This window comes from Bombina bombina, chromosome 1 (assembly GCF_027579735.1).
Source record: "Bombina bombina isolate aBomBom1 chromosome 1, aBomBom1.pri, whole genome shotgun sequence".
NCBI classification, from domain to species: Eukaryota; Metazoa; Chordata; class Amphibia; order Anura; family Bombinatoridae; genus Bombina; species Bombina bombina.
The window spans coordinates 396,773,454-396,800,209 of NC_069499.1; the positions used below are offsets into that span (position 1 = coordinate 396,773,454).

Consider the following 26,756-nt stretch of genomic DNA (forward strand, 5'->3'; position numbering starts at 1 on the left):
TTACCACCAAATACTTTCTAAAACTTTTTTTGGCTAAAACGGTTGCATCAAAGTCACCAAAGCACTCCATATACAATACCTTGGGGTGTCAACTTTTCAAATATATGCACATTCATGGAAAACAAATAAATTGAGGTATGTAAAAAGACCCACAAAAAAGACGATAGGCAAAGAAAATATGTTAAATTTGAAAAAAAAATTAAAAAAACGCATGACAGACATTTGGCATTGCACCCCCCAAACAAGCCAGCCAACAAACCTATGCATAGGTGGTATCACTGTACTCAGGAGATGTTGGTGAATACATATTGGGGTCTTCTTTGGCAGTAACCCATAACAGGAGCTGAGAATCCATGTCTAAAGTACAATGTGTGTAAATAATAACACAAAAAAATGAATGCCCAATAGTTTGACAAAGACTGGTGGTTGAATGGAAAGTGTTAAAATACCAGCATTTAAAATACCCTAGGGTGTCTACTTGAAAAATATATGGATTGATGGGGGTAAATTACATTGGCCGGCTTCAGAAATGTCCTAAATAGCACATGGGTGCATGGGATGTGAAAATTCCAAATTTAAAAACTTGAATGCGCCCCCTAAAAATAAGGCCTTTTAGCCCCAGAGAACCCAACACACCTATACATGAGTGGTATCACTGTACTCAGGAGATATTGTTGAACACATATTGAGGTGTTTTTTGGCAGTAACACATAACAGGAACTGAGAATCCATGCCTAAAGTACAATGTGTGTGAAAAATAACACAAAAATAACTACCTAAAAGTTTTACAAAGGCTGGTGGTTGAATTAGTGCATGGAAAGTGTTAAAATACCAGCATTTGAAATACCCTAGGCTGTCTACTTTTCAAAAAGATATGGTTTTATGGGGGTAAATTTCATTGGCCAGTTTTAGAAATGTCCCAAATAGGACATGGGTGCATGATGACAGATGTGAAAATTCCAAGTTGAAAAACTGGAATGTGCCCCCTAAAAATAAGGCCTTTTAGCCCCCAAAGAAACCGACACACCTATACATGGGTGGTATCACTATACTCGGGAGATGTTGTTGAACACATATTGAGGTGTTTTTTGGAAGTAACACATAACAGGAACTGAGAATCCATGCCTAAAGTACAATGTGTGTGAAAAATAACACACAAAAATGACTACCCAAAAGTTTGACAAAGTCTGGTGGTTGAATTAGTGCATGGAAAGTGTTAAAATATCAGCATTTGAAATACCCTAGGGTGTCTACTTTTCAAAAATATATGGTTTGATGGGGGTAATTTACATTCGCCGGCTTCAGAAATGTCCCAAATAGGACATGGGTTCATGATGACAGATGTGAAAATTTCTAGTTGGAAAACTGGAATGTGTCCCCTAAAAATAAGGCCTTTTAGCCCTCAGAGAACCTGACACACCTATACATGGGTGGTATCACTGTACTCAGGAGATGCTGCTGAAGACATATTGGGGTGTTATTTGGCAGTAACCCTTAACGTTCTCAGTAAATGTATTCTTAAATTGCTATTTTGTCAAAAAATCACATATATTTTTTTTTCTTCAAACTTTGGCATAGATTGGTGGTAAAATGATTGCATGAAAAAAGTCAAAATACCCCAAGTTTAATACCTTAGGTTGTCTTCTTTTAAAAAATATATACATGTGAAGGGTTATTCAGGAATTCCTGACAGATATCAGTGTTACAATGTAACTATCGCTAATTTAAAAAAAACTGGTTTTGAAATAGCAAAGTGCTACTTGTACTTATTGCCCTATAACTTTCAAAAAAAGCAAAGAAGATGTAAACATTTGGTGTTTCTAAACTCAGGACAAAATTTAGAAACTATTTAGCATGGGTGTTTTATGGTGGTTGTAGATGTGTAAGAGATTTTGAGGGTCAAAGTTAGAAAAAGTGTGTTTTTTTTCAATTCTTTCCTCGTATTTTATAATTTTTTATAGTAAATTATAAGATTTTATGAAAATAATGGGATCTTTAGAAAGTCCATTTAATGGCGAGAAAAACAATATATAATATGTGTGGGTACAGTAAATGAGTAAGTGGAAAATGACCGCTAAACACAAACACCGCAGAAATGCAAAAATAGCCTTGGTCCCAGACGGTCAACAAATTGAAAAGTGGTCTGGTCACTAAGGGGTTAATATACACAAATAAACCTTAAAAAGCAAATCTCATACATTTTATACTCCGCAGCTGGTAAAAAAGTAATTGGAAACACATTAAGGGAAAAACTATTTTATAGTATACTGTCCCTTTAAGCAGGACTAGCACACCCCAGAACTAATTGTGCAGGGTCAGGCAGATAAAGATAGAGGAAAGTTCTTACTGAGACTTGTCAGTACCTTTGGGAAAGCATGCTCCTGACAGACAGCACAGAGACCTATGCAGCATCTGTTCAAAAGCCTTACACCTATTAATGATGTGTGATAATCTGCAGTGCCAGTAGTGCATTGCTTTATCAGAATTAAAGCTACAAAGAAAGGGTGGATTCATTAGTACTGTCAATGACATTGGTGGAAAAAACAGACAAGGAAGAATATTACTGTTTAAAAGGCACATGTGTTATCAAATATAGCAATAAAAAAACTAAATGAATTCCTCATTAATCTTTTGGCATTTTTCCACTGACAGATTGGAAGATTGTTTTAAAATTTCCGTTGTAATGATGTGAAATCTCATTGATAAGGCTAAGTCATATCATCAGTGATGTAATTGAGTATTTGATTTATGATATTATGCTATGCTATCAGAAATAAAATAAACTATGGGGGCTCGGTTTAGTATTTGTTGGTCTTTTGTCATTTAAAAGCGTAAAAAGGCTGCATTCCTTAGCTATGGTGCAACTAAGAGAGAGGTTGGCTTTACTAACTGCCATGAAATATTTTATTGTTCCTGGAAATGTTATCAAAGCAACGTGAGATTTGAAAGAAAACTGCCGGCAATATTAAAAGAACTGTAGTTGTCTACATATATCATTTTAAAAGAAATAAAAACATCAGTCATGTTACAAATATCAAACAAACTCATTTTGTATTTCATCACTTTGTTCTCAAATTAAGTAACTGTATTGTTTTAAACAGAGGTTTATTTAATTTTTTTAGACTTGAAAATACTTTCTGAGTGTAGAGAAAATGGAATAGAGCAATACAAGAACATATGAGTGTGCTGTGGTGACTGCTGATTCACACATTCAGACATTATGGTCTAGTCTGAGAGTGAGAAAAAAAGAGCACATTTATCCAAAATGAGTTTTGTTAGACAGAGTGATTAATAAATGTTGAAAAGAATACGTTTAATAGACCCCACCCTCTATTTCTGGGGTAACCACAAGACGCGCCAGACAGGTGGGGAACATTATCATCTGCAAACTAATATATTCAGACGTCATTATAATTGTGAAATACTACAGCTGCTTATTTAATTATAGCAAACACACAGTAGGAAAAAAGTCATACCAAAAAAGATCTGGAAAGCAGATGTTTCAGAGTAGTTCAGTCAGAAGCGAAAGGACTTTTCCTTGGAAGGCATCCCTCAGAAATTGCTGAAACATGAAAGAAATCATATTCGTAGTTGTTCTAGTTACCTTGTACTTGAATGAAATTTCTGCGTGGGGATTCAAGGATGGAGTACTACACAATTCTATCTGGCTTGGTAGGTAATGCATGCAACTGACCATATTGCTGTTACACTTAATGATCTTATCACTTAGTAAATAATGTTTAGAAAGTTTAGAAATATTTTTTTACCATACAGATGTTACAGTAGATAAGGGATTTATTAAAGTATTGACACTTTTCAGCTCATACAAAAATTTGGTATATTTTTTTATTTATTTGACCAATTTAAAATAGTTATCTGAGCTATACATATACATACATACACACACACATATATAAATAGATAGATAGATAGATAGATAGATGGATATTATAGATAAATAGATGATAGATAGATAGATAGATAGATAGATAGATAGATGATAGATAGATAGATAGATAATATATATATATATACACATATATATATATAGATAGATATTTAGATACATGTATATAGATAGATATACATATATATATGTATCTATATAGATAGATAGATAGATAGATAGATAGATAGATAGATAGATAGATAGATAGATAGATAGATAGATAGATATTTAGATATTTAGATACATGTATATAGATAGATATACATATATATATGTATATATATAGATAGATAGATATTTAGATATATGTATATAGATAGATAGACAGATAGATAGATTTTCTCTTCTAAGCAGTACCCTTTTTCCCCTAACAGGTAAACTAATTTTTCACTTCTGCATATGTCCTATGTATATAAACCTGCTTATACTTTAACAATATTCTCCTCTTAAAATAAATATCAATAAAGCACATTCTTATCCAGTAATGTACAATACACTTAATTAAGTTAAGATGATATTAATGGGATGTAGTCAACAGCTTCAACTCAGGAATTTATGTTCTGAGGAAATGGCATATGGATGACTTTAACATTTTATGCCATAAAATATAAAGAAAAACAAAAAACAAAGATTAATTTCCCACTTACAGCATTGTTAGAGAAAAAAGTAGCTAACCACAAAAACTAAACTCAATATCCTACCTTTAATGACTTGTGATGTGTGTTAGCTAACTTTATTATAGAAGGATGCTTATATTTACGACTACTTATGTGTTAGGATTAAATTACTGTAGGTTGTATATTGAAAAATGCTGGGAAAATGATCCATGAATTACAATAGCTAGAAAGTTACATATAATGTAAATGTATTATTTTCATGTTATCATAGAACAAAGTATCAGCTAACTGAATGTAAGTTTGATTGACAGATTAATTCACATTAATGCAATTATCAAACCTCAGAAAACCTCTTTCTCATGGGGTAACACTTACATTTTCCATACATTTGCAGATTGAAAGTGTCATCTGGAAAAAGACTTTCTATTATAAGAAAAATATTAGAACATGTCTCTGTATACAGCTACATGGAAATATTTTTTTTTAACAACATTTTAACCAAAAGTGAAATTTGAAGAAGTTTTAGAAAATTGTCCAAGGTTACAACACAAGATGCTAGCAAACGAGAACTCAATAAGGGAATCCTGCATTTCAACCTCAAAGTAGCTGGCACTGATATGAATTATGATCTCAAACTATAAGACTGGATCCCATTTTTGCTAGAGGTTAAAAGAGGGGTTGCATTATTTGGTGAGCAAGTTCAGAAGCCCAGCACTCAATACATCATACTAAAGCTGATTGTAAATAATTAGTGCTAGCATGTATATGGCTTCCTATGCTATTTGTTGCATGATTCGGATAGAGAATGTAATTTTAAGACACTTTTAAGATCCCTTCTATTTGCAAATGTGCTTCATTCTTTTGGTATCCCTTGTTGAAAAAGAATACACACATATCCTACACTAGTGGAAGTTAGCTGCTGATTGGTGCCTGCACACATTTGTCTCTTGTGATTGGCTAACTAGATGTGCTCAGCTAGCTGTCAGTAGTGCAATGATGTTCCTTCAGCAAAGGATAACAAGAGAATGAAGCAAATTTGATAATAGAAGTAAATTAAAAAGTTGTTTAAAATTGTATGTTCTATCCAAATCAGGACAAAACAATGGGGGTTCCCGTCCCTTCAATCTGTTTAACATACTATTAATGAATAATACTTAAAAATAAAACTGTATATACATTGATCCAGTGCAATTTAAAAAAAAATATTCTATTATTTCAGAGAATTATTTCAGAGAATTATTTTTAGCTATAGTTTTAGAATAAGTGGCTTTGTAATTGAGAATTTACAGTCTGGAGATTATAGTTGGGATATCCAGCTAGATATTGGCTGATTTAAATCACTAGCACTATATAAAATTAAAAAAATTGGTTAGGCTCAATTCTGACATATAGTGGGTCCAAGTAGATAGAGCATAATTGTGGTGAGTCCCTGTGCACTTGGAGTTTATAGCTGTTAAGGGGGTTTGGAGCCTAATACAATTAGAGTTATGTGTGGTGTATGTGGGGGGGGGGGGGGGAGGTGGTTGGTGTGACATGGTTAAGTGAAGTGGAGTTATGTGGACATAGGGCTGAATGCAATGGAAGGCCTGATATTATTTGAAATAGGATTTGTATGAGTTTGGTTAGGGCTAAGAGCAGTGGATAGGCATAATGCAGTTAGGTATAATTGGGCTGCTGTGGTTATTACTGCTTAGGTAGCCTTGTGAGGTTATGGATAAGTGTTGTTTTAGGTAGAGATCTGGTGCGGTTAGGGTTAGTTACAAAAGGGATCTTGATTATTATCAATTGTGCACCTAAGTACCAGGGTTAATGAAGCAAATGTCATAAGTTCTGTAGTGGCTAGTTATTATGAACAGCCATAAAGAGATATTATTAAATAGAGACAATTAAAAACTGCCACTAAAATAGTGCTGAAATTGTGACAAATAAATACAGCTAGACTAGTAAGCTACACCTTTTGAGAAATTCTTTATGATTTATTTGCCATTACAATAGTATATCTTTTGTTTACATTTCATGCAATGTGTTGTGTGGTAACACAAGCAACGCTCAAGCTTGTGTCACACTATATAATCAGTTTCATTTCACTTCTACAATTGCTAAGGATAATATAGACGTAACAAATAAAAGTGTTTTCTATATCAAGCAACAAACAAGATCCCTGAAATGAGATGTTTGTACCTAAAAATAAACCCTTACACTTTTCTATGTAAGACACTTTCATTCAAGGTAACACACAACTCTTGTTTTAAATTTTAGTTGAAGAACCGGCAGCAGATACAGATGAATACCTATTCAATATGAGTTTCATTGAGCTTGTGAATTTAAAGGGACACTGTACCCAAAATTTTACTTTCGTGATTCAGATTGAGCATGAAATTTTAAGCAACTTTCTAATTTACTCCTATTATCAAATTTTCTTCATTCTCTTGGTATCTTTATTTGAAATGCAAGAATGTAAGTTTAGATGCCGGCCCATTTTTGGTGGACAACCTGGGTTGTCTTTGCTGATTGGTGGATAAATTTATTCACCAATAAAAAAGTGCTGTCCAGAGTACTGAAACCAAAAAAAAGCTTAGATGCCTTCTTTTTCAAATAATGATAGCAAGAGAACGAAGAAAAATTGATAATAGGAGTAAATTAGAAAGTTGCTTAAAATTGCATGCTCTATCTGAATCATGAAAGAAAAAATTTGTGTTCAGTGTCCCTTTAACCCCTTAATGACCACAGCACTTTTCCATTTTCTGTCCGTTTGGGACCAAGGCTATTTTTACATTTCTGCGGTGTTTGTGTTTAGCTGTAATTTTCCCCTTACTCATTTACTGTACCCACACATATTATATACAGTTTTTCTCGCCATTAAATGGACTTTCAAAATATACCATTATTTTCATCATATCTTATAATTTACTATAAAAAAATTATAAAATATGAGGAAAAAATGGAAAAAAACACACTTTTTCTAACTTTGACCCCCAAAATCTGTTATACATCTACAACCACCAAAAAAAAAATATGCTAAATAGTTTCTAAATTTTGTCCTGAGTTTAGAAATACCCAATGTTTACACGTTCTTTGCTTTTTTTGCAAGTTATAGGGCCATAAATACAAGTAGCACTTTCCTATTTCAAAACCATTTTTTTTTTCAAAATTAGCGATAGTTATATTGGGACACTGATATCTTTCAGGAATCCCTGAATATCCATTGACATGTATATATTTTTTTTTAGAAGACATCCCAAAGTATTGATCTAGGCCCATTTTGGTATATTTCATGCCACCATTTCACCACCAAATGCGATCAAATAAAAAAAATTGTTCACTTTTTCACAATTTTTTTCACAAACTTTAGGTTTCTCACTGAAATTATTTACAAAAAACTTATGCAATTATATCATACATGGTTGTAAATGCTTCTCTGGGATCCCCTTTGTTCATAAATAGCAGACATATATGGCTCTGGTTTTGCTTTTTACTAATTAGAAGGCTGCTAAATGCGACTGCACACCACACGTGTATTATGCCCAGCAGTGAAGGGGTTAATTAGGGAGCATGTAGGGAGCTTCTAGGGTTAATTTTAGCTTCAGTGTAGTGTAGTAGACAACCCCAAGTATTGATCTAGGCCCATTTTGGTATATTTCATGCCACCATTTCACCGCCAAATGCAATCAAATTAAAAAAAAACGCTAAATTTTTCACAATTTTAGGTTTCTCACTGAAATTATTTACAAACAGCATGTGCAATTATGGCACAAATGGTTGTAAATGCTTCTCTGGGATCCCCTTTGTTCAGAAATAGCAGACACATATGACTTTGGCGTTGCTTTTTGGTAATTAGAAGGCCGCTAAGTGCTGCTGCGCATCACACGTGTATTATGGCTAGCAGTGAAGGGGTTAATTAGGTAGTTTGTAGGGAGCTTGTAGGGTTAATTTTAGCTTTAGTGTAGAGATCAGCCTCCCACCTGACACATCAGACCCCCTGATCCCTCCCAAACAGCTCCCTTCCCTCCCCCACCCCACAATTGTCCCCGCCATCTTAAGTACTGGCAGAAAGTCTGCCAGTACTAAAATAAAAGGGTTTTTAAAAATAATAAACATTTTTTTTAGCATATTTACATATGCTACTGTGTAGGATCCCCCCCCCCTTAGCCCCCAAGTTCCCTGATCCCCCCCAAAACCGTTCTCTAACCCTCCCCTCTGCCTTATTTGGGGCCATCTTGGGTACTGGCAGCTGTCTGCCAGTACCCAGTTTGCAAAAAAATATGTATTTTTTATTTTTTGCCCGGTTTTTCTGTAGTGTAGCTTCCCCCTCCCCACAGACCAACCCCCACCACCTAACTGATTGCTTTTTTATCCTATTTGTTTATTTTTTATACTATTTTTTTCCATTTTCCTACACTATTTTTTCTGTGTGTAGCAGTTCCCACCCGCTCCCTCCCCGTGCACGCGCCCGCCCCCACCCTCCCGTGCACGTGCGCGCATCAGTGCGCGCCCCCTGGCATCCCCGCCCACGATCCCGCCCCCCTCCACACCACTAGGGCCATCGATGGCCGCCACCCGCCTCCCGGTCTGGCTCCCACCCACCAACGCTGTAAGCCACTGATCTCCGGTGCAGAGTGGCTCTCTCTGCACCGGATGGCTTAAAACGGTTATTGCAGGATGCCTCCATATCGAGGCATCACTGCAATAACCGGAAAGCAGCTGGAATTGAGCAGGATTGCTTCCAGCTGCTTTCCACACCGAGGACGTGCAGGGTACGTCCTCAGGCGTTAACTGCCTTTTTTTTGAGGACGTACCCTGCACATCCTCGGTCGTTAAGGGGTTAATATGCATTTCAATTTACTTCTAATATAAAATTTACTTTGTTCTCTTGGTATAGTTTGTTGAAAAGCACATATGTCTCTGTCATTGGATCATCAGCTGTGTTCAGCTAGCTCTCAGTACAGCCTTGCTAAACTGGAGCCATAATGTTTAACCCCTTCATAGTGTTTGAAGGGACATGAAACCCACAACTTTTCTTACATGATTCATATAGAACATACAAATGTAAACAACTTTCCAATGTACTTCTCCAGTTTACTTCCGTTATCTAATTTGCTTTATTCTCTTGTTATCCTTTGTTGTAAAGCATACCTAGATAGGCTCAGGACCTGAGAGCTAGCTGCTGATTGGTTGCTGCACATATTTCCTTCTTGTCATTGGCTTCTCAATGAGGCCTATTTACTAAAGGTCTTGCGGACCTGATCCGACAGTGCGGATCAGGTCCGCAAGACCTCACTGAATACGGAGAGCAATACACTCTCCGTATTCAGAATTGCACCAGCAGCTCACAATGCCGCCCCCTGCAGACTCGCGGCCAATCGGCCGCCAGCAGGGGGTGTCAATCAACCCTATCGTACTCAATCGGGTTGAATTCCGGCGATTCCTGTCCGCCTCATCAGACCAGGTGGACAGGGTTAAGGAGCAGCGTTCTTTGTGACCGCTGCTTCATAACTGCTGTTTCTGGCAAATCTGAAGACTCGCCAGAAAAACGGGCCCACAAGCTCCTTACGGAGCTTGATAAATGGGCGCCATAGTGTTCAGTTAGATCCCAGTCGTGCATTTATGCTCCTTCAATAAAATATACCAAGAAGAGAAGTACATTGTAAATTTGTTTGCAATGGTATGGTCTATCTGACTTATGAAGATAATTTGTTGTGTTTATATCCCTTTAGGCACATAGTTCTACGCAAGCAATAGGGCACAAATAAAATGTAATAACAAATTACACGCATTATTTTTTTTTGGACTTTCCTATCTCTCTTTAAAGTAACCTATTGTATTTTAATAATAAAATTATCACCAAAAGCATACTGACTATACTGGTGCCTGTTTTATTAGGTTTAATGCAAAATAGATTAATATTAGAGTAAAAAAGGCTGATTTTAGCATGGGTATAGAACCCGATAATGGTTACCATAGGTAGATTGACAAATCGGTAGGGGTTGCTCCTTGGACTTAAAGAACGGAATGGAAGGACCATTTCCACATAAACATTATAGGATCCTACAGTTTATGACTGATATTAGTAAGGGGATTAGGACATATTTTAGCACAAATATTCTGATCTCTAAACTTTATTAACAAAGGTGCCTGGAACTTACTGACAAAAGTTTGCTAACTCATTTCTAATGTTGAATATAGAGTTTTTCTATCTGCTGTTATGTACTTTACCACATGCATTTTTTACAAACTGTAACTGTACATTGCTCTGCTACTCCTGGCACTATCCCCATTCTACATACATAATAACCCTAACACCATTTCCTACAAAATTAGTGCATAAATTAAGGGCTTTTTTTTAACTATACATTATAAACAACAGTCCAGATTCCTAACCTTTCAGATGTGAATAAGCAGTTTGTGTCTTTATATTTTATATGTTTGGGGCATATATGTTATTCTTTTGCTTGATCTGCTCTTTAAGTCTGTCTGGGCTGCAGATGAGATGCCCCAGGCATTTTCCCTATCTATATACATATATCAAATCATTTAAAATAATCTAAATACTTTTGTAAAGTTTTAATCTTTTTATAACCCAATGTGGATATTACTTAAATTTTTGGCATAAAAATACCTCTGGTTAACATATTGCTAATATTTTTGTATTGGGAATCATAGCTCTATGGAAAAATGTATTTCATCTTTTTCATCTTTGCTACATCTCTGGACATTTATTGCTCTGTTTATAAACATCTGGAATTGGAGGCAATCCCAGATTGTATTTATTTTGCTTGTTCTCTAGAAAAAATACACTAGCTGCCCTGGTTGCCAATTAATTAAATAAACTGCATCCCCATTTGATAATCCTGGTTGAGATTCATTTTCTCCTTACGTTTTCCATCCGTCTCACACACCATAACTGAAGTATTGTTTTGCTTTTCTCACGATACCTCTCATCAACATTGTAACTTGTATAGTTTGGGCTGATCATACCTATGGCAAAATAGTTTCCTTGGCAGAAGTTCCCCATGCAGTTTGTCTCAATGTATTTTCCCCATGATGCCATCACTACATTGTTCCAACATAAAAAACATGAAATATTAAATGGTTTGGATCCCATGATCAGTTCTACTAGATGAATTAATGTGTTACATAGATGTTGTGTACATATGATGTTGTGCTTTAACTGAGCTTTTAAAATACTATAAGAAAGAATTTGGAAGCAGTAAACACCGCTTCTGACATATCACCTGTCAAAGTCTTTAATCTTCAGCATTGCCAAAACACTGGAGGATTATATCTCTGATTCATTCACTATCAGTGGAAAGATCAGATTATAACTTGACTAGAATCATGCTCTTGTGCAATTATTTGCATCCATTTGGCCTTCTTGAATCCTATTAACAGAAAGTGTTATTTTTATTTTGGTTCTACCCCTACAATACTTAACTACCTACACCAAACCCCTCCCACCTCCAAGCTAACACCCCCAAAGTTACAAAAAACTAACAAACACTAAATTTACAAAAAAATAAAAAAAATCTATCATTACACAAAAAAAAACAACAACTACCAAAAATAAAAAAACATAGTTTGCCTATCTACTAAAACTAAGGCCCACTCAAATTAAAACACCCTAAAGTCAAGTGGTGTATTTAGGTTTCGTGCTGCCCTAGGCACTCAAAATTCTGCTGCCTCCTCCTCTCCCCAAGGTTTTAGGGGTTTTGTAGGGCATTGACCTAAAGTGACTTCGCTCTTTTTAACTTTAAAACTGCAACCCCCATTCTACAATAAAAGTAACCCTCACCCCCCCCCCCAAACAAAAAAGCTTTTATCTAAAAAATAAAAATAACCCCTATCCTAAAAAAAATCACTGAAAAGGGCATTTTGTTGGACATTGCCCTTAGAAAGGCTTTTGGTAGGTCAGTACCCTAAAGAAATGACAGCTCTTTTGCTGCCCAAAAAAAGAAAAAACTATTTTAAAATAAAAAAATCTAATCTCAAAAAAAGGTTGCACCTGGAAAAGAGCATTGGCCTAAAGTGATTGAAGCTCTTTTTGCAAAAAAAATCAAAATCAATCTTTATTTCTAAAAAAAATCTAAAAGGGGAAAAAAACCTAAGATAACCTAAGGGGCCTTAGCATTAGTATATGCGTAACTGTGGGTTTTTAATTTTTGGTAGTGTTGTTTTTTTCTCTGTCATGTTAGGTTTTGAGATTTTTTTGGTAAATTTAGTGTTCGTTATTTTTTTTGTAACGTAGGGGGGTGTAGCTTAGAGGTGGGGGATTAGGTGTTAAATAGTAAGTAGTGTAGAGGTAGTTTGTGTTGGGGGTTGTGGGGGATTAGGGGTTGCTAGGTTATGGAGTTTATTGCGTTGGGGGGGTTGTGGTGATGTAGGGGTTAATAGGTTAGAGGGTGGTTAGGTCTTTAGTTTATGGAAGATTAGGGGTTAATTGGGTAGATTGCGTTGGAAACATCGATATTCACCACTTGAGGAGGTCTATGAGAATCTCTCACTTACACCCTAGAGGGATCACTCTTTGGACTTATTTCATCATTGGGTAATCACACTTACATTCCCAGCTTTTCACAAAGTTTTTCACGATTGTTCCTTTTCTTATCAGAGCCATTTCTGAGGCTCGTTTCACATTTTTTATTGTGATTTCTAATTTTTAATTTTTCTATTTTTCATATTTTGTTACATTTTCTCGTATATTTTTCACCTAGTTTTTAAAATTTTGGCACTTATTTGGAGACTATTTGAGACACTTATTTTGAGAATTTGGATTGTACAAATTTTATCACTAACCTTCCTGAGGTTTTAGACCAACTATAGGATATTCCCTACGGACATCTTATTGGTGCACCTCATTGACAATTTTGTCTTTACCACGTTCTACATTTAATTTTAACTATTTTAATTAAATTTGTTTTAAACTGTATTTGTCTTATACTGTATTTTATATTGTTTTACATGGATCCATGTATTTGTTGATTGTTATTCACTGTTTTTTATTAAAGGGACAGTCAAGTCCAAAAAAAACTTTCATGTTTCAAATAGGGCAAGTAATTTTTAAACAACTTTCCAATTTACTTTTATCACCAATTTTGCTTTGTTCTTTTGGTATTCTTAGTTGAAAGCTAGACCTAGGAAGGCTCATATGATAATTTCTAAGCCCTTGAAGGCCGCCTCTAATCACATGCTTTTGTATTTGCTTTTCACAGCAGGGGAGAGCTAGTTCAGGTAAACCCTATAGATAACATTGTGAGCACGCCTGTGGATTGTGGCAGACACTGCACTAATTGGCTAAAATGAAAGTCAATAGATAATAAATAAAATGTCATGTGATCAGGGGGCTGTCAGAAGATGATTAGATACAAGCTAATCACAGAGGTAAAAAGTGTATTATTATAACTGCGTTGGTTTATGCCAAAACTGGGGAATGGGTAATAAAGGGATTATCTAGCTTTTAAAACAACAAAAATTCTGGTGTTGACTGTCCCTTTAAGTATACCTATTTTGGGTTTATACATGTTAATTAATTTAAATTTATTTTATTTCCCTAGCCTTTCATACTAGGCGCTCTCTCACTATTTTACATTCTTTGGAGTCTAGCTAAGACATGAGGTAGGTGTAGGCAGGTATTAGGGAGCTAGCTGGTAGTTCCAGGTTTTGTTTTTTCAGGGTTTTTTTTTTAAATATACTTTATTAGTCAGGTACAGTAGATTGCAGACATTAGGTAGGTGTAGGCATTCTGTATGGCGTTAACCAGGCATTCCAGGGGGAGTATAGGAAAGACATGACATAGGTGTAGGTGGTCGGTGGGAGTCAGCTGGGATTTTCAGGGGAGTGTAGCTAAGAAATTATGTAGGGTGTAGGCAGTATTAGGGAGATAGAGGGACTTTCCATGGGGAGGTATAGCTAAAGTATGATGTAGGTGTAGGCGCTCTGTGGGAGTTAGCTGGGCATTCCAGGGGGAGTAACCTGTACTTTGTATTGGGATACATCACCAGCATGTGTGATATATTCCAATCTCCGAAGTACAGTAACAAGTAGGGTGCCAGCCATGTTTGTCTCACTGACCCAGAAACAATGTTTGGTTTCAGTGAGCACACTGTCTGCACTGTGCAGGAACACTTCAAATACGCCCCCCACCCACAGAAAGTGGCGTGTCCGCCGCTTTTATTGCAATATATGGACAGACTGCAAGACCGACAAGCCCAGAAATGCAGTTTCTCATTGGTCTGTTGATGCTTTGAATATCGGGGCCTAAGTAATTGTTAGGTTAGAATGTGACATTCTTCTTCATCTACAGGCTAGCAGGTTTTGTGTCAAAATATATTGATATTTTGAGTTTTTCATTATCCCATCTATTTTGACAAGAACCCCTAACCCAGCTGAAGAGAAGCAGCCCCAAAGCATGATATTATGGTTTCTTGAATGATGAGCAATATTTATATTTAATAAAGTATTTAACTATGTTTGACTGTAAATATTTTACATTCCAGTGTTCTTTACATAAGGGAATATGCTTTAAGTATTTCTAAATAGATGTTCCTATACAGATATACAGGGGTTGAAAAAGTTGCCCAAGAGCTAGTGGTCCCATGAAATTTCATAGGCCTAGATTTAGAGTTCGGCGGTAGCCGTCAAAACCAGCGTTAGAGGCTCCTAACGCTGGTTTTGGGCGCCCGCTGGTATTTGGAGTCAGTGATTAAAGGGTCTAACGCTCACTTTTCAGCCGGCGACTTTTCCATACCGCAGATCCCCCTACGCCATTTGCGTAGCCTATCTTTTCGAATGGGATCTTTCTAACGCTGGTATTTTAGAGTCGTTTCTGCAGTGAGGCGTTAGAGCTCTAACGACAAAACTCCAGCCGCCTGAAAAAAGCAGGAGTTAAGAGGCTTTCTGGCTAACGCCGGTTTCTAAAGCTCTTAACTACTGTACCCCTAAAGTACACTAACAACCATAAACTACCTATGTACCCCTAAACCGAGGTCCCCCCACATCGCCGCCACTCGATTAAATTTTTAACCCCTAATCTGCCGACCGCCACCTACGTTATACTTATGTACCCCTAATCTGCTGCCCCTAACCCCGCCGACCCCTGTATTATATTCTTAACCCCTAACTTGCCCCCCCACAACGTCGCCGCAAGCTACTTAAAATAATTAACCCCTAATCTTCCGACCGCAAATCGCCGCCACCTACGTTATCCCTATGTACCCCTAATCTGCTGCCCCTAACATCGCCGACCCCTATGTTATATTTATTAACCCCTAATCTGCCCCCCACAACGTCGCCGACCACCTAACTACACTTATTAACCCTAATCTGCCGAGCGGACCTGAGCGCTACTATAATAAGTTATTAACCCCTAATCCGCCTCACTAACCCCTATCATAATAGTATTAACCCCTAATCTGCCTCCCTAACATCGCCCGACACCTACCTTCAATTATTAACCCCTAATCTGCCGACCGGAGCTCACCGCTATTCTAATAAATGTATTAACCCCTAAAGCTAAGTCTAACCCTAACACTAACACCCCCCTAACTTAAATATAATTTTTATCTAACGAAATAAATTAACTCTTATTAAATAAATGATTCCTATTTAAAGCTAAATATTTACCTGTAAAATAAATCCTAATATAGCTACAATATAAATTATAATTATATTATAGCTATTTTAGGATTAATATTTATTTTACAGGAAACTTTGTAATTATTTTAACCAGGTACAATAGCTATTAAATAGTTAAGAACTATTTAATAGTTACCTAGTTAAAATAATAACAAATTTACCTGTAAAATAAATCCTAACCTAAGTTACAATTAAACCTAACACTACCCTATCAATAAAATAATTAAATAAACTACCTACAATTAACCTAACACTACACTATCAATAAATTAATTAAACACAATTGCTACAAATAAATACAATTAAATAAAACTATCTAAAGTACAAAAATAAAAAAGAACTAAGTTACAGAAAATAAAAAAATATTTACAAACATAAGAAAAAATATTACAACAATTTTAAACTAATTACACCTACTCTAAGCCCCCTAATAAAATAACAAAGCCCCCCAAAATAAAAAAATTCCCTAACCCTATTCTAAATTACTAAAGTTCAAAGCTCTTTTACCTTACCAGCCCTGAACAGGGCCCTTTGCGGGGCATGCCCAAGAAGTTCAGCTCTTTTGCCTGTAAAAAAAAACATACAATACCCCCCCCCAACATTACAAACCCACCACCCACATACCCCTAATCTAACCCAAACCCCCCTTAAATAAACCTAACACTAATCCCCTGAAGATCTTCCCTACCTTGTCTTCACCATCCAGGTATCACCGATCCGTCCTGGCTCCAAGATCTTCATCCAACCCAAGCGGGGGGTTGGCGATCCATAATCCGGTGCTCCAAAGTCTTCCTCCTATCCGGCAAGAAGAGGACATCCGGACCGGCAAACATCTTCTCCAAGCGGCATCTTCGATCTTCTTCCATCCGGTGCGGAGCGGGTCCATCTTGAAGCAGGCGACGCGGATCCATCCTCTTCTTCCGATGTCTCCCAACGAATGACGGTTCCCTTTAAGGGACGTCATCCAAGATGGCGTCCCTCGAATTCCGATTGGCTGATAGGATTCTATCAGCCAATCGGAATTAAGGTAGGAATTTTCTGATTGGCTGATGGAATCAGCCAATCAGAATCAAGTTCAATCCGATTGGCCGATCCAATCAGCCAATCAGATTGAGCTCGCATTCATTCTATTGGCTGTTCCGATCAGCCAATAGAATGCGAGCTCAATCTGATTGGCTGATTGGATCGGCCAATCGGATTGAACTATATTCTGATTGGCTGATTCCATCAGCCAATCAGAAAATTCCTACCTTAATTCCGATTGGCTGATAGAATCCTATCAGCCAATCGGAATTCGAGGGACGCCAATCTTGGATGACGTCCCTTAAAGGAACCGTCAGTTCGTCGGGAGACATCGGAAGAAGAGGATGATCCGCGTCGCCTGCTTCAAGATGGACCCGCTCCGCACCGGATGGAAGAAGATCGAAGATGCGCTTGGAGAAGATGTTTGCCGGTCGGATGTCCTCTTCTTGCCGGATAGGAGGAAGACTTTGGAGCACCGGATTATGGATCGCCAACCCCCGCTTGGGTTGGATGAAGATCTTGGAGCCAGGACGGATCGGTGATACCTGGATGGTGAAGACAAGGTAGGAAGATCTTCAGGGGATTAGTGTTAGGTTTATTTAAGGGGGGTTTGGGTTAGATTAGGGGTATGTGGGTGGTGGGTTGTAATGTTGGGGGGGGGGTATTGTATGTTTTTTTTTACAGGCAAAAGAGCTGAACTTCTTGGGGCATGCCCCCGCCAAAGGGGCCCTGTTCAGGGCTGGTAAGGTAAAAGAGCTTGTAATATTTGTATTTTAGAATAGGGTAGGGAATTTTTTATTTTGGGGGGCTTTGTTATTTTATTAGGGGGCTTAGAGTAGGTGTAATTAGCTTAAAATTGTTGTAATATTTTTATTATGTTTGTAATTAATTTTTTTATTTCTGTAACTTAGTTCTTTTTTATTTTTTGTACTTTAGATAGTTTATTTAATTGTATTTATTTTGTAGCAATTGTGTTTAATTAATTTATTGATAGTGTAGTGTTAGGTTAATTGTAGGTAGTTTATTTAATTATTTTATTGATAGGGTAGTGTTAGGTTTAATTATATCTTAGGTTAGGATTTATTTTACAGGTAAATTTGTTATTATTTATAACTAGGTAACTATTAATAGTTCTTAACTATTTAATAGCTATTGTACCTGGTTAAAATAATTACAAAGTTGCCTGTAAAATAAATATTAATCCTAAAATAGCTATAATATAATTATAATTTATATTGTAGCTATATTAGGATTTATTTTACAGGTAAGTATTTAGCTTTAAATAGGAATAAGTTATTTAATAAGAGTTAATTTATTTCGTTAGATAAAAATTATATTTAACTTAGGGGGGTGTTAGTGTTAGGGGTTAGACTTAGCTTTAGGGGTTAATACATTTATTAGAATAGCGGTGAGCTCCGATCGGAAGATTAGGGGTTAATAATTGAAGGTAGGTGTCGGCGATGTTAGGGAGGGCAGATTAGGGGTTAATACTATTTATGATAGGGTTAGTGAGGCGGATTAGGGGTTAATAACTTTATTATAGTAGCGCTCAGGTCCGCTCGGCAGATTAGGGGTTAATAAGTGTAGGTAGGTGTCGGCGACGTTGTGGGGGGCAGATTAGGGGTTAATAAATATAACATAGGGGTCGGCGATGTTAGGGCAGCAGATTAGGGGTACATAGGGATAACGTAGGTGGCGGCGGTTTACGGAGCGGCAGATTAGGGGTTAAAAGTGTAATGCAGGGGTCAGCGATAGCGGGGGCGGAAGATTAGGGGTTAATAAGTGTAAGGTTAGGGGTGTTTAGACTCGGGGTACATGTTAGGGTGTTAGGTGCAGACGTAGGAAGTGTTTCCCCATAGGAATCAATGGGGCTGCGTTAGGAGCTGAACGCTGCTTTTTTGCAGGTGTTAGGTTTTTTTTCAGCTCAAACAGCCCCATTGTTTCCTATGGGAGAATCGTGCACGAGCACGTTTTTGAGGCCGGCCGCGTCCGTAAGCAACTCTGGTATCGAGAGTTGCTTTTGCGGTAAAAATGCTCTACGCTCCTTTTTTGGAGCCTAACGCAGCATTTGTTTTAACTCTCGATACCAGAGTTAAATTTATGGTGCGGCCAGAAAAAAGCCCGCAGAGCGTTAACAGCCCTTTTACCGCCGAACTCTAAATCTAGGCCTTAGTGTTCCCAGTTTTTAACATCATATTTTTGCGTCGTGGAATGTGTCAAATTTAAATTTCATGATACACGCTTGTATTACACATTTGTGTTAACGAAAATACACTTTCTATGAACTTACAATGAAGATGAAGCTCTAAATGTGCTTGCACACCTCTTTTTTTTTTTTTTTTGTCCCAATATTGAGAGACAAAGAAAGTGAGAAAGAGAGAGAAAGAGAGAGAGAAGCAGAAAGAGGGAAGGAGATAGAGAGAAATTGAGGCAGAAAGAGAGAGAGAGAGAGAGAGAGAGAGAGAGAGAGAGAGAGAGACATAGAAAGAGGGAGAGACATAGAAAGAGAGAGACATAGAGAGACATAAAGAGAGTGAAAAAAAGAGAGGCAGAGACACAGAAAGAGAGAGGGAGAAAGAAAGAAAGAAAGAAAGAAAGAAAGAAGAAAGAGAGAAAGAAAGAAAGAAAGAAAAGAAAGAAAGAAAGAAAGAAAGAAAGAGAAAGAAAGAAACAGAATAAGAAGGAAGAGAGAGAGACATAGAAAGAGAGAGAGACATATAAAAAGAGAGATATAGAGAGACATAAAGAGAGAGAAAGAAAGAGAGGCAGAGACATAGAAAGAGGGAGGGAGAAAGAGAGAGGGAGAGAGAGAAAGAGAGAAAGAAAGAAAGAACGTGAGAGACATAGAAAGAGAGAAACATAGAGAAACATAAAGAGAGAGAAAGAAAGAGAGGAAGAGACACAGAAAGAGGGAGGAGAGAGAGAGAGAAAGAAAGAAGGAGAGAGAAAGAGAGAGAGAAGAAAGAAAGAAAGAAAGAAGAAAGAAAGAAAGAAAGAAAGAAAGAAAGAAAGAAAGAAAAGAAAGAAAGATAAAGAAAGGAAAGAAAGAAAAAGAAAGAAAGACATAGAGAGACATAACAAGAGAGAAGAAAGAGAGACAGAGACACAGAAAGAGGTAGAGAGAGAGAGAGAGAAAGAGAGAGACAGAGAGAGAGAAAGAGGAAGAGAGAGAGAAAGAGGGAGATAGAAAGAGAAAGAGAGAGAGGAGAGAGACAGCTAGAGAGAGAGAAAGAGTGAGAGGGAAAGAGAAAGAAAGAGAGGGAGAGAGAGAAAGAAAAGAAAGAGAAAGATAGAGAGAAAGAGTGAGAGAGAGAGAAAGAAAAGAGAAAGAAAGAGAGAGAGAAAGAAAAAAATAAAGAGAAAGATAGAGAGAAAGAGAGAGAGAGGAAGGGAGAGAGCAGAGACACAGAAAGAGGGAGGGAGGGACAGAGGCACACACTATGGGGTGAGGGAGAGACACATACACAGAGGGAGGAAGAGAGAAAGAGAGACAGAGGAAAGGAGGGAGAGACACAGAGGAAGGACATATTCTACATTCGATGAGGGAGCCTCACTGTTAGAGGAATCCACATCATTTGAAGATATTTCAGTATTTAGTAGGTCAGTACTTATATTACTAGTAGAAGGTAAAATTTGAACTGACCATTTATTTGAAGGCAGTAGTGCAACCAAGGCCTTCGTAATGGCAGCAGCAATAAACTGCTGGAGGTACACCATCTGCATTCATCTGTAAAGAGGAGACAGTAGATGCATTAGTACACATAGAAACATCATTAGATTGATCAGTATACAATTAGAAATCTAAGTATGTCACATAAATGAGCTGAAGAAGCTACTTCAGTTATTTTACATTAAGCACAGTTAGCTTTGATATTCAACAGACTCAGTTCATTTGTTAAATCTAGGGACAGATTGATTCTGCTCCATTGTAGCAAAAAATTTATGAAAAATGTAAGCTGCAATAACTACTTTTATAACCCCCTTAAGGCAAGAAACCAGTTAAAGTCAGATTGCACAATTACAAAGGCAAATATATAGTAGAAAAATGCTGTAAAAAAGTTGCATCTATAATGCGTTAGATGTGCCAATAGAGACGCATGTGTTGGTTAGTTTGCTCAATTTATGGCAAGGATGCATACTTAAATTTGTAATTGAAAAAAAAAGGCAGCTGGTAAGCAGGTTGAGTAAAGATGGAGATACAGTATATCAGGAGAGGAAAGTTAGATTTTGGTATCATCAGCAAATAAGTGGTACTGGAACCCGAAGGAAGAAATACATTTTCCTAGAGAGGATGCATAGACATAAAAAAGTTACAGCTAGATTACGAGTTTTGCATTATGACTCAAAAAGCATCGTTATGGCCCATAACGATGCTTTTTCCCTAACGCCGCTATTACAAGTCTTGTCAGAATAGGTGTACCGCACACCTTTTTGGCCATCACGCATCAGTACCGTACTTTTAAAAATGGGACTTCCATAGCGCCGGTTTTACGAGTTTGCCTGGGAGGCCAAAAAGTGAGCAGTACACTCTAAAACACAAGATCTGTACCGCCATCTAAAGTCAGTAGTTATGAGTTTTATTCTAAAAAACTGTAACATAAAACTTATAACTAACAGGTTACAAAGTACACTTAACCACCCTAAACTACCTATTAACCCCTAAACCAAGGCCCTCCCGCATCGCAAACACTAAAATAAAATTATTAACCCCTAATCTGCCGCTCCGGATATCGCCGCCACTTAAAAAATGTATTAACCCCTATGCCCCTATAATAAACCTATTAAACGCCCTCCCGCATCGGAAACACTATTTAAATATTATTTACCCCTAATCTGCCGTTCGCCTACACCGCCGCTATAATAAACCTAATAACCACTAAACCACAAGCCCCCCACAACGAAATATACTAAATTAAACTATTAACCCCTAAACCTCTGGCCTCCCACATCACTACCTAAATATATTAACCCCTAAACCTAACCCTAACCCTAACGTAAGCCTAAGTCTAACCCTAACACCCCCTAACTTAAATATAATTAAAATAAATCTAAATAAACCTTACAATTATTACCTAAATAATTCATATTTAAAACTAAATACTTACCTATAAAATAAAACCTAAGCTAGCTACAATATAACTAATAGTTATAATATTGTAGCTAGCTTAGGTTTTATTTTTATTTTACAGGTAAGTTTGTATTTATTTTAACTAGGTAGACTAGTTAGTAAATAGTTATTAAACTATTTACTAGCTACCTAGTTAAAAATAAATACAAAGTTACCTGTAAAATAAAACCTAAACCTGCCTTACACTAAACCTAACATTACAATCAAATAAAATACATTAAATTTATCAAATACAATTATCTAAATTACAAAAAAAAAACTAAATTACACAAAATAAAAAACAAATTATCAAAAATAAAAAAAGAATTACTCCTAATCTAATAGCCCTATCAAAATAAAAAAGCCCCCAAAATAAAAAAAACCCTAGCCTACACTAAACTGCCAATGGCCCTTGAAAGGGCCTTTTGCGGGGCATTGCCCCAAAGAAATCAGCTCTTTTTACCTGTAAAAAAAATACCCCTCAACAGTAAAACCCACACCCACACAACAAAATCCCCAAATAAAAACTATGTAAATAAACCTAAGCTAACCATTGCCCTGAAAAGGGCATTTGGATGGGCATTGCCCTTAAAAGGCATTTAACTCTTTTACATTGCCCAAACCCTAAGCTAAAAATAAAACCCACCCAATAAACCCTTTAAAAAAACACTAAACCCAGACGATCCACTTACAGTTATTGAAGTACGGACATCCATTCTCATCCAGATGGCAGAAGTCTTCATCCAAGCGGGCAGAAGTCCTCATCAAAGCCAACAGAAGTCTTCATCTAAGCGGGCAGAAGCCTTCATCCAGATGGCATCTTCTATCTTCATCTATCCGTCACGGAGCAGGTTCATCTTCAAGACATCAGGCGCGGAGCATCCTCTTCTTACAATCGCCGCTGGTAAATTAAGTTTCCCTTAAGTGACATCATCCAAGATAGCCTCCCTTACATTCCGATTGGCTGATCAGTCAATAGGAATTAAAGGGGAAAAATCCTATTGGCTGTTGCAATCAGCCAATAGGATTAAGCTTTCATCCTATTGGCTGATCCAATCAGCCAATAGGATTGAGCTTGCATTCTATTGGCTATTCCAATCAGCCAATAGAATGCAAGCTCAATCCTATTGGCTGATTGGATCAGCCAATAGGATGAAAGCTCAATCCTAATGGCTGATTGCAACAGCCAATAGGATTTTTCCCCTTTAATTCCTATTGGCTGATAGAATTCGTAAGAAGAGGATGCTCCGCAACGGATCTCTTGAAGATGGACCAGCTCCGTGCCAGATGGATGAAAATAGAAGATGTCATCTGGATGAAGACTTCTGCCTGCTTGGATGAGGACTTCTGCCTGCTTGGATGAATACTTCTGCCGCCTGGATGAGGATGGATGTCCAGTCTTCGAAAACTGTAAGTGGATCATCGGGGGTTAGTGTTAGGACTTTTTAAGGGTTTATTGGGTGGGTTTTATTTGTAGTTTAGGGTTTGGGCAATGTAAAAAGAGCTAAATGCCCTTTTAAGGGCAATGCCCATCCAAATGCCCTTTTCAGGGCAATGGTTAGATTAGGTTTATTTAGATAGGTTTTTATTTGGGGGTTTGGTTGTGTCGGTGGTGGATTTTACTGTTGGGGGGTTGTTTGTATATTTTTTTACAGGTAAAAGAGCTGATTTCTTTGGGGCAATGCCCCGCAAAAGGCCCTTTTAAGGGCCATTGGCAGTTTAGTGTAGGCTAGGGGGGTTTTTTATTTTGGGGGGGGGCTTTTTTTTATTTTGATAGGGCAATTAGATTAGGAGTAATTCGTTTTTATTTTTTGATAATTTTGCTTTTTATTTTGTGTAATTTAGTGGGGGGGGTTTTGTAATTTAGATAATTGTGTTTGATAAATTTAATTTATTTTATTTGATTGTAATGTTAGTTTTTAGTGTAAGGCAGGTTAGGTTTTTTTTACAGGTAACTTTGTATTTATTTTAACTAGGTAGCTAGTAAATAGTTAATAACTATTTACTTACTAGTCTGAAATAATAATGACCTAGGTCACCAGAGGGCGCTCATACCTAAATGCATGAAAGGTTAAATGTACATTTTGTAAAAACAACCCAAATTGAAACAATTGTATCTGCTATAACGATGGTATCTAACAAAACAATCTTTTAAAAGAGAGAAATGGAAAGGGGAACCTCATTAAATGATGTTTGATTCAGTGTCCATATGAAAATTGTCACGGTGTCTGAAAAGTTCCTTAAGGTACTAGAGATCCATATCAGCCCCAGGAATGGTTCACTTCAGGCACTTTCACCCGGCTGCACTCTCCAAACCGATCCCAGAGTGGAAAACGTATTTTCTGAAAAAAAGAAGACAAAAAGAGAGGCGCACAAATGTGTGTATCGATTGGAATAAAGTCAGCACACACTCCAAATGTTTTGTACACAGGGTACTCACACTTTAGCACAGCACACCAGTGTGCTTGTGGAAGCAGGCTGGCAATCAGAGCTGACCAGCTGGCTCTCTCTGGCTCTTCTTCGATTACAGCGGCCCTCCAATAGATAGACTGTCTGGTAGTGGTATGCTTGTATTCAATCTCCAGGCTCAAGTTTAGTTAAAACAAACTTAAAACTTTTATTGCACAGTGTTTACAAGCAAACAAACGAATTAGTACAGGTTAAAAATTGCTACGCGTTTCTCGGCTCTCCTGGCCGTTTCATCAGGCATATTAAAATGAATTTAAACCGGCTTTTTATTGCCGCCACTACCAAACATTTCAACATTCACTCCCCTTTCTTGGTGGGTGTGTACAGGTGAAGTACGGATATGAACCTCTATTTGATACAAATGTTTATAGTTATTGTAACCGATATCTATCTGTACCAAAAACACTCATCTGTGATTTCAAAACATGAACATTATACATACAGTGATGGTAACTTGTAATAGCACAAATAATCTTATATCGAAGAAATTCTTAAAGGCCCTTCAATAGGTGTGTTGTCAGACCAATCATATAGCTGTATTTCGATGGGATCAAAACACACCCCTATTTTTTTATCTTGCACCCAAACATAACTAACGCCAATCTATCTACCATAATGACAACGTGACCACATCTACTTTTTAACATCATGACAATCCTATATAATGGAAAAAAATTACTAAAAGCGCCCTAATGTCAATGACACGTCTAAATATGAAATAATACAAGCATTGGTAGCGTGATTCTCCCTAAATCTTACGACATAATATTAAGTTAGTTCTGGATATACTCTTAGTAAATAACAATATAGGGACCACAATAAACATCTTTATGTATCCAATCATTAAATTCTACTTTTTACCTTAATGCCTCAATAGAGTTGCTTGACTAACCTAAATGTCAGCATAGTGACATATACCCATGCATACAGATTGTGATAATATGTGATCAGTAATGTATAAGACTTTTAATTACATACTTTAACTTGTGACTAATAAATTATCTAACACCATTGCTATTGGTCAATAGACCAATGTGTCTATATTGTGAGTTATAAAATATTTCTATCGTGAGAGATTGAATATTTCTATAGTTTTTTTTTTTTTTTTTCAGAAAATACTTACTAGTCTACTAGTTAAAAAAAATACAAACTTACCTGTGAAATAAAAATAAAACCTAAGATAGCTACAATGTAACTATTAGTTATTTTGTAGCTATCTTAGGTTTTATTTTATAGGTAAGTATTTAGTTTTAAATAGGAATTATTTAGGTAATAATTGTAAATTTTATTTAGATTTATTTTAATTATATTTAAGTTAGGGGGTGTTAGGGTTAGGGTTAGAGTTAGGCTTAGGGTTAAGTTAGGGCTAGGTTTAGGGGTTAATATATTTAAATAGTGTTAGTGATGTGGGAGGCCAGAGGTTTAGGGGTTAATAACCTTAATGTATGTGGCAGCGATGTCGGGGGCGTGCAGATTAGGGGTGTTTAGACCTGGTTTTTATGTTAGGGTGTTAGGTTTAAACTTAACTTTTTTTCGCCATAGACATTAATGGGGCTGCGTTATGGAGCTTTTCATTCTGCAATTGCAGGTGTTAGGCTTTTTTTTAAGTCGACTCTCCCCATTGATGTCTATGGGGAAATTTGTGCACGAGCACGGCAAAGCAGCGCTTGTATTTGGGTGAGGTATGGAGCTCACGCAACCATATCGCCTGCGCAAGCCCGGGTTTTTCAAAACCTTTAATAGCAGCGCTATGAAAGGTGAGCAATGAAAATAACGTACACCGAAATTAGCGAGCAGCCATAATGCCATAACTTGTAATCTAGCTGTTAGTGACTCAAGACTCAAGACAGAGCCTTGTGGTACTCCTACTGAGAGAGGCAAAGAACAGAGGATATGCTGTTAAAGGAAACTGTAAAAGATTGGTTTGATCGATAAGGGGCAAATTAATCTGAGGGATATTTCT

General features: G+C 36.9%; 1 protein-coding gene across 1 annotated transcript in view; it reads left to right on the top strand.

The window, feature by feature from the left end:
* The first annotated feature begins 3,492 nt into the window (after positions 1–3,492).
* TNFAIP6 (TNF alpha induced protein 6) overlaps positions 3,493–26,756 on the top strand; it is a 131,966-nt gene continuing 108,702 nt past the window's right edge. The window contains exon 1 of the mRNA XM_053689893.1: positions 3,493–3,672. Coding sequence (XP_053545868.1) covers positions 3,570–3,672 — 103 coding nt within the window. The 5' untranslated portion in view covers positions 3,493–3,569. The remainder of the gene's footprint in view (positions 3,673–26,756) is intronic.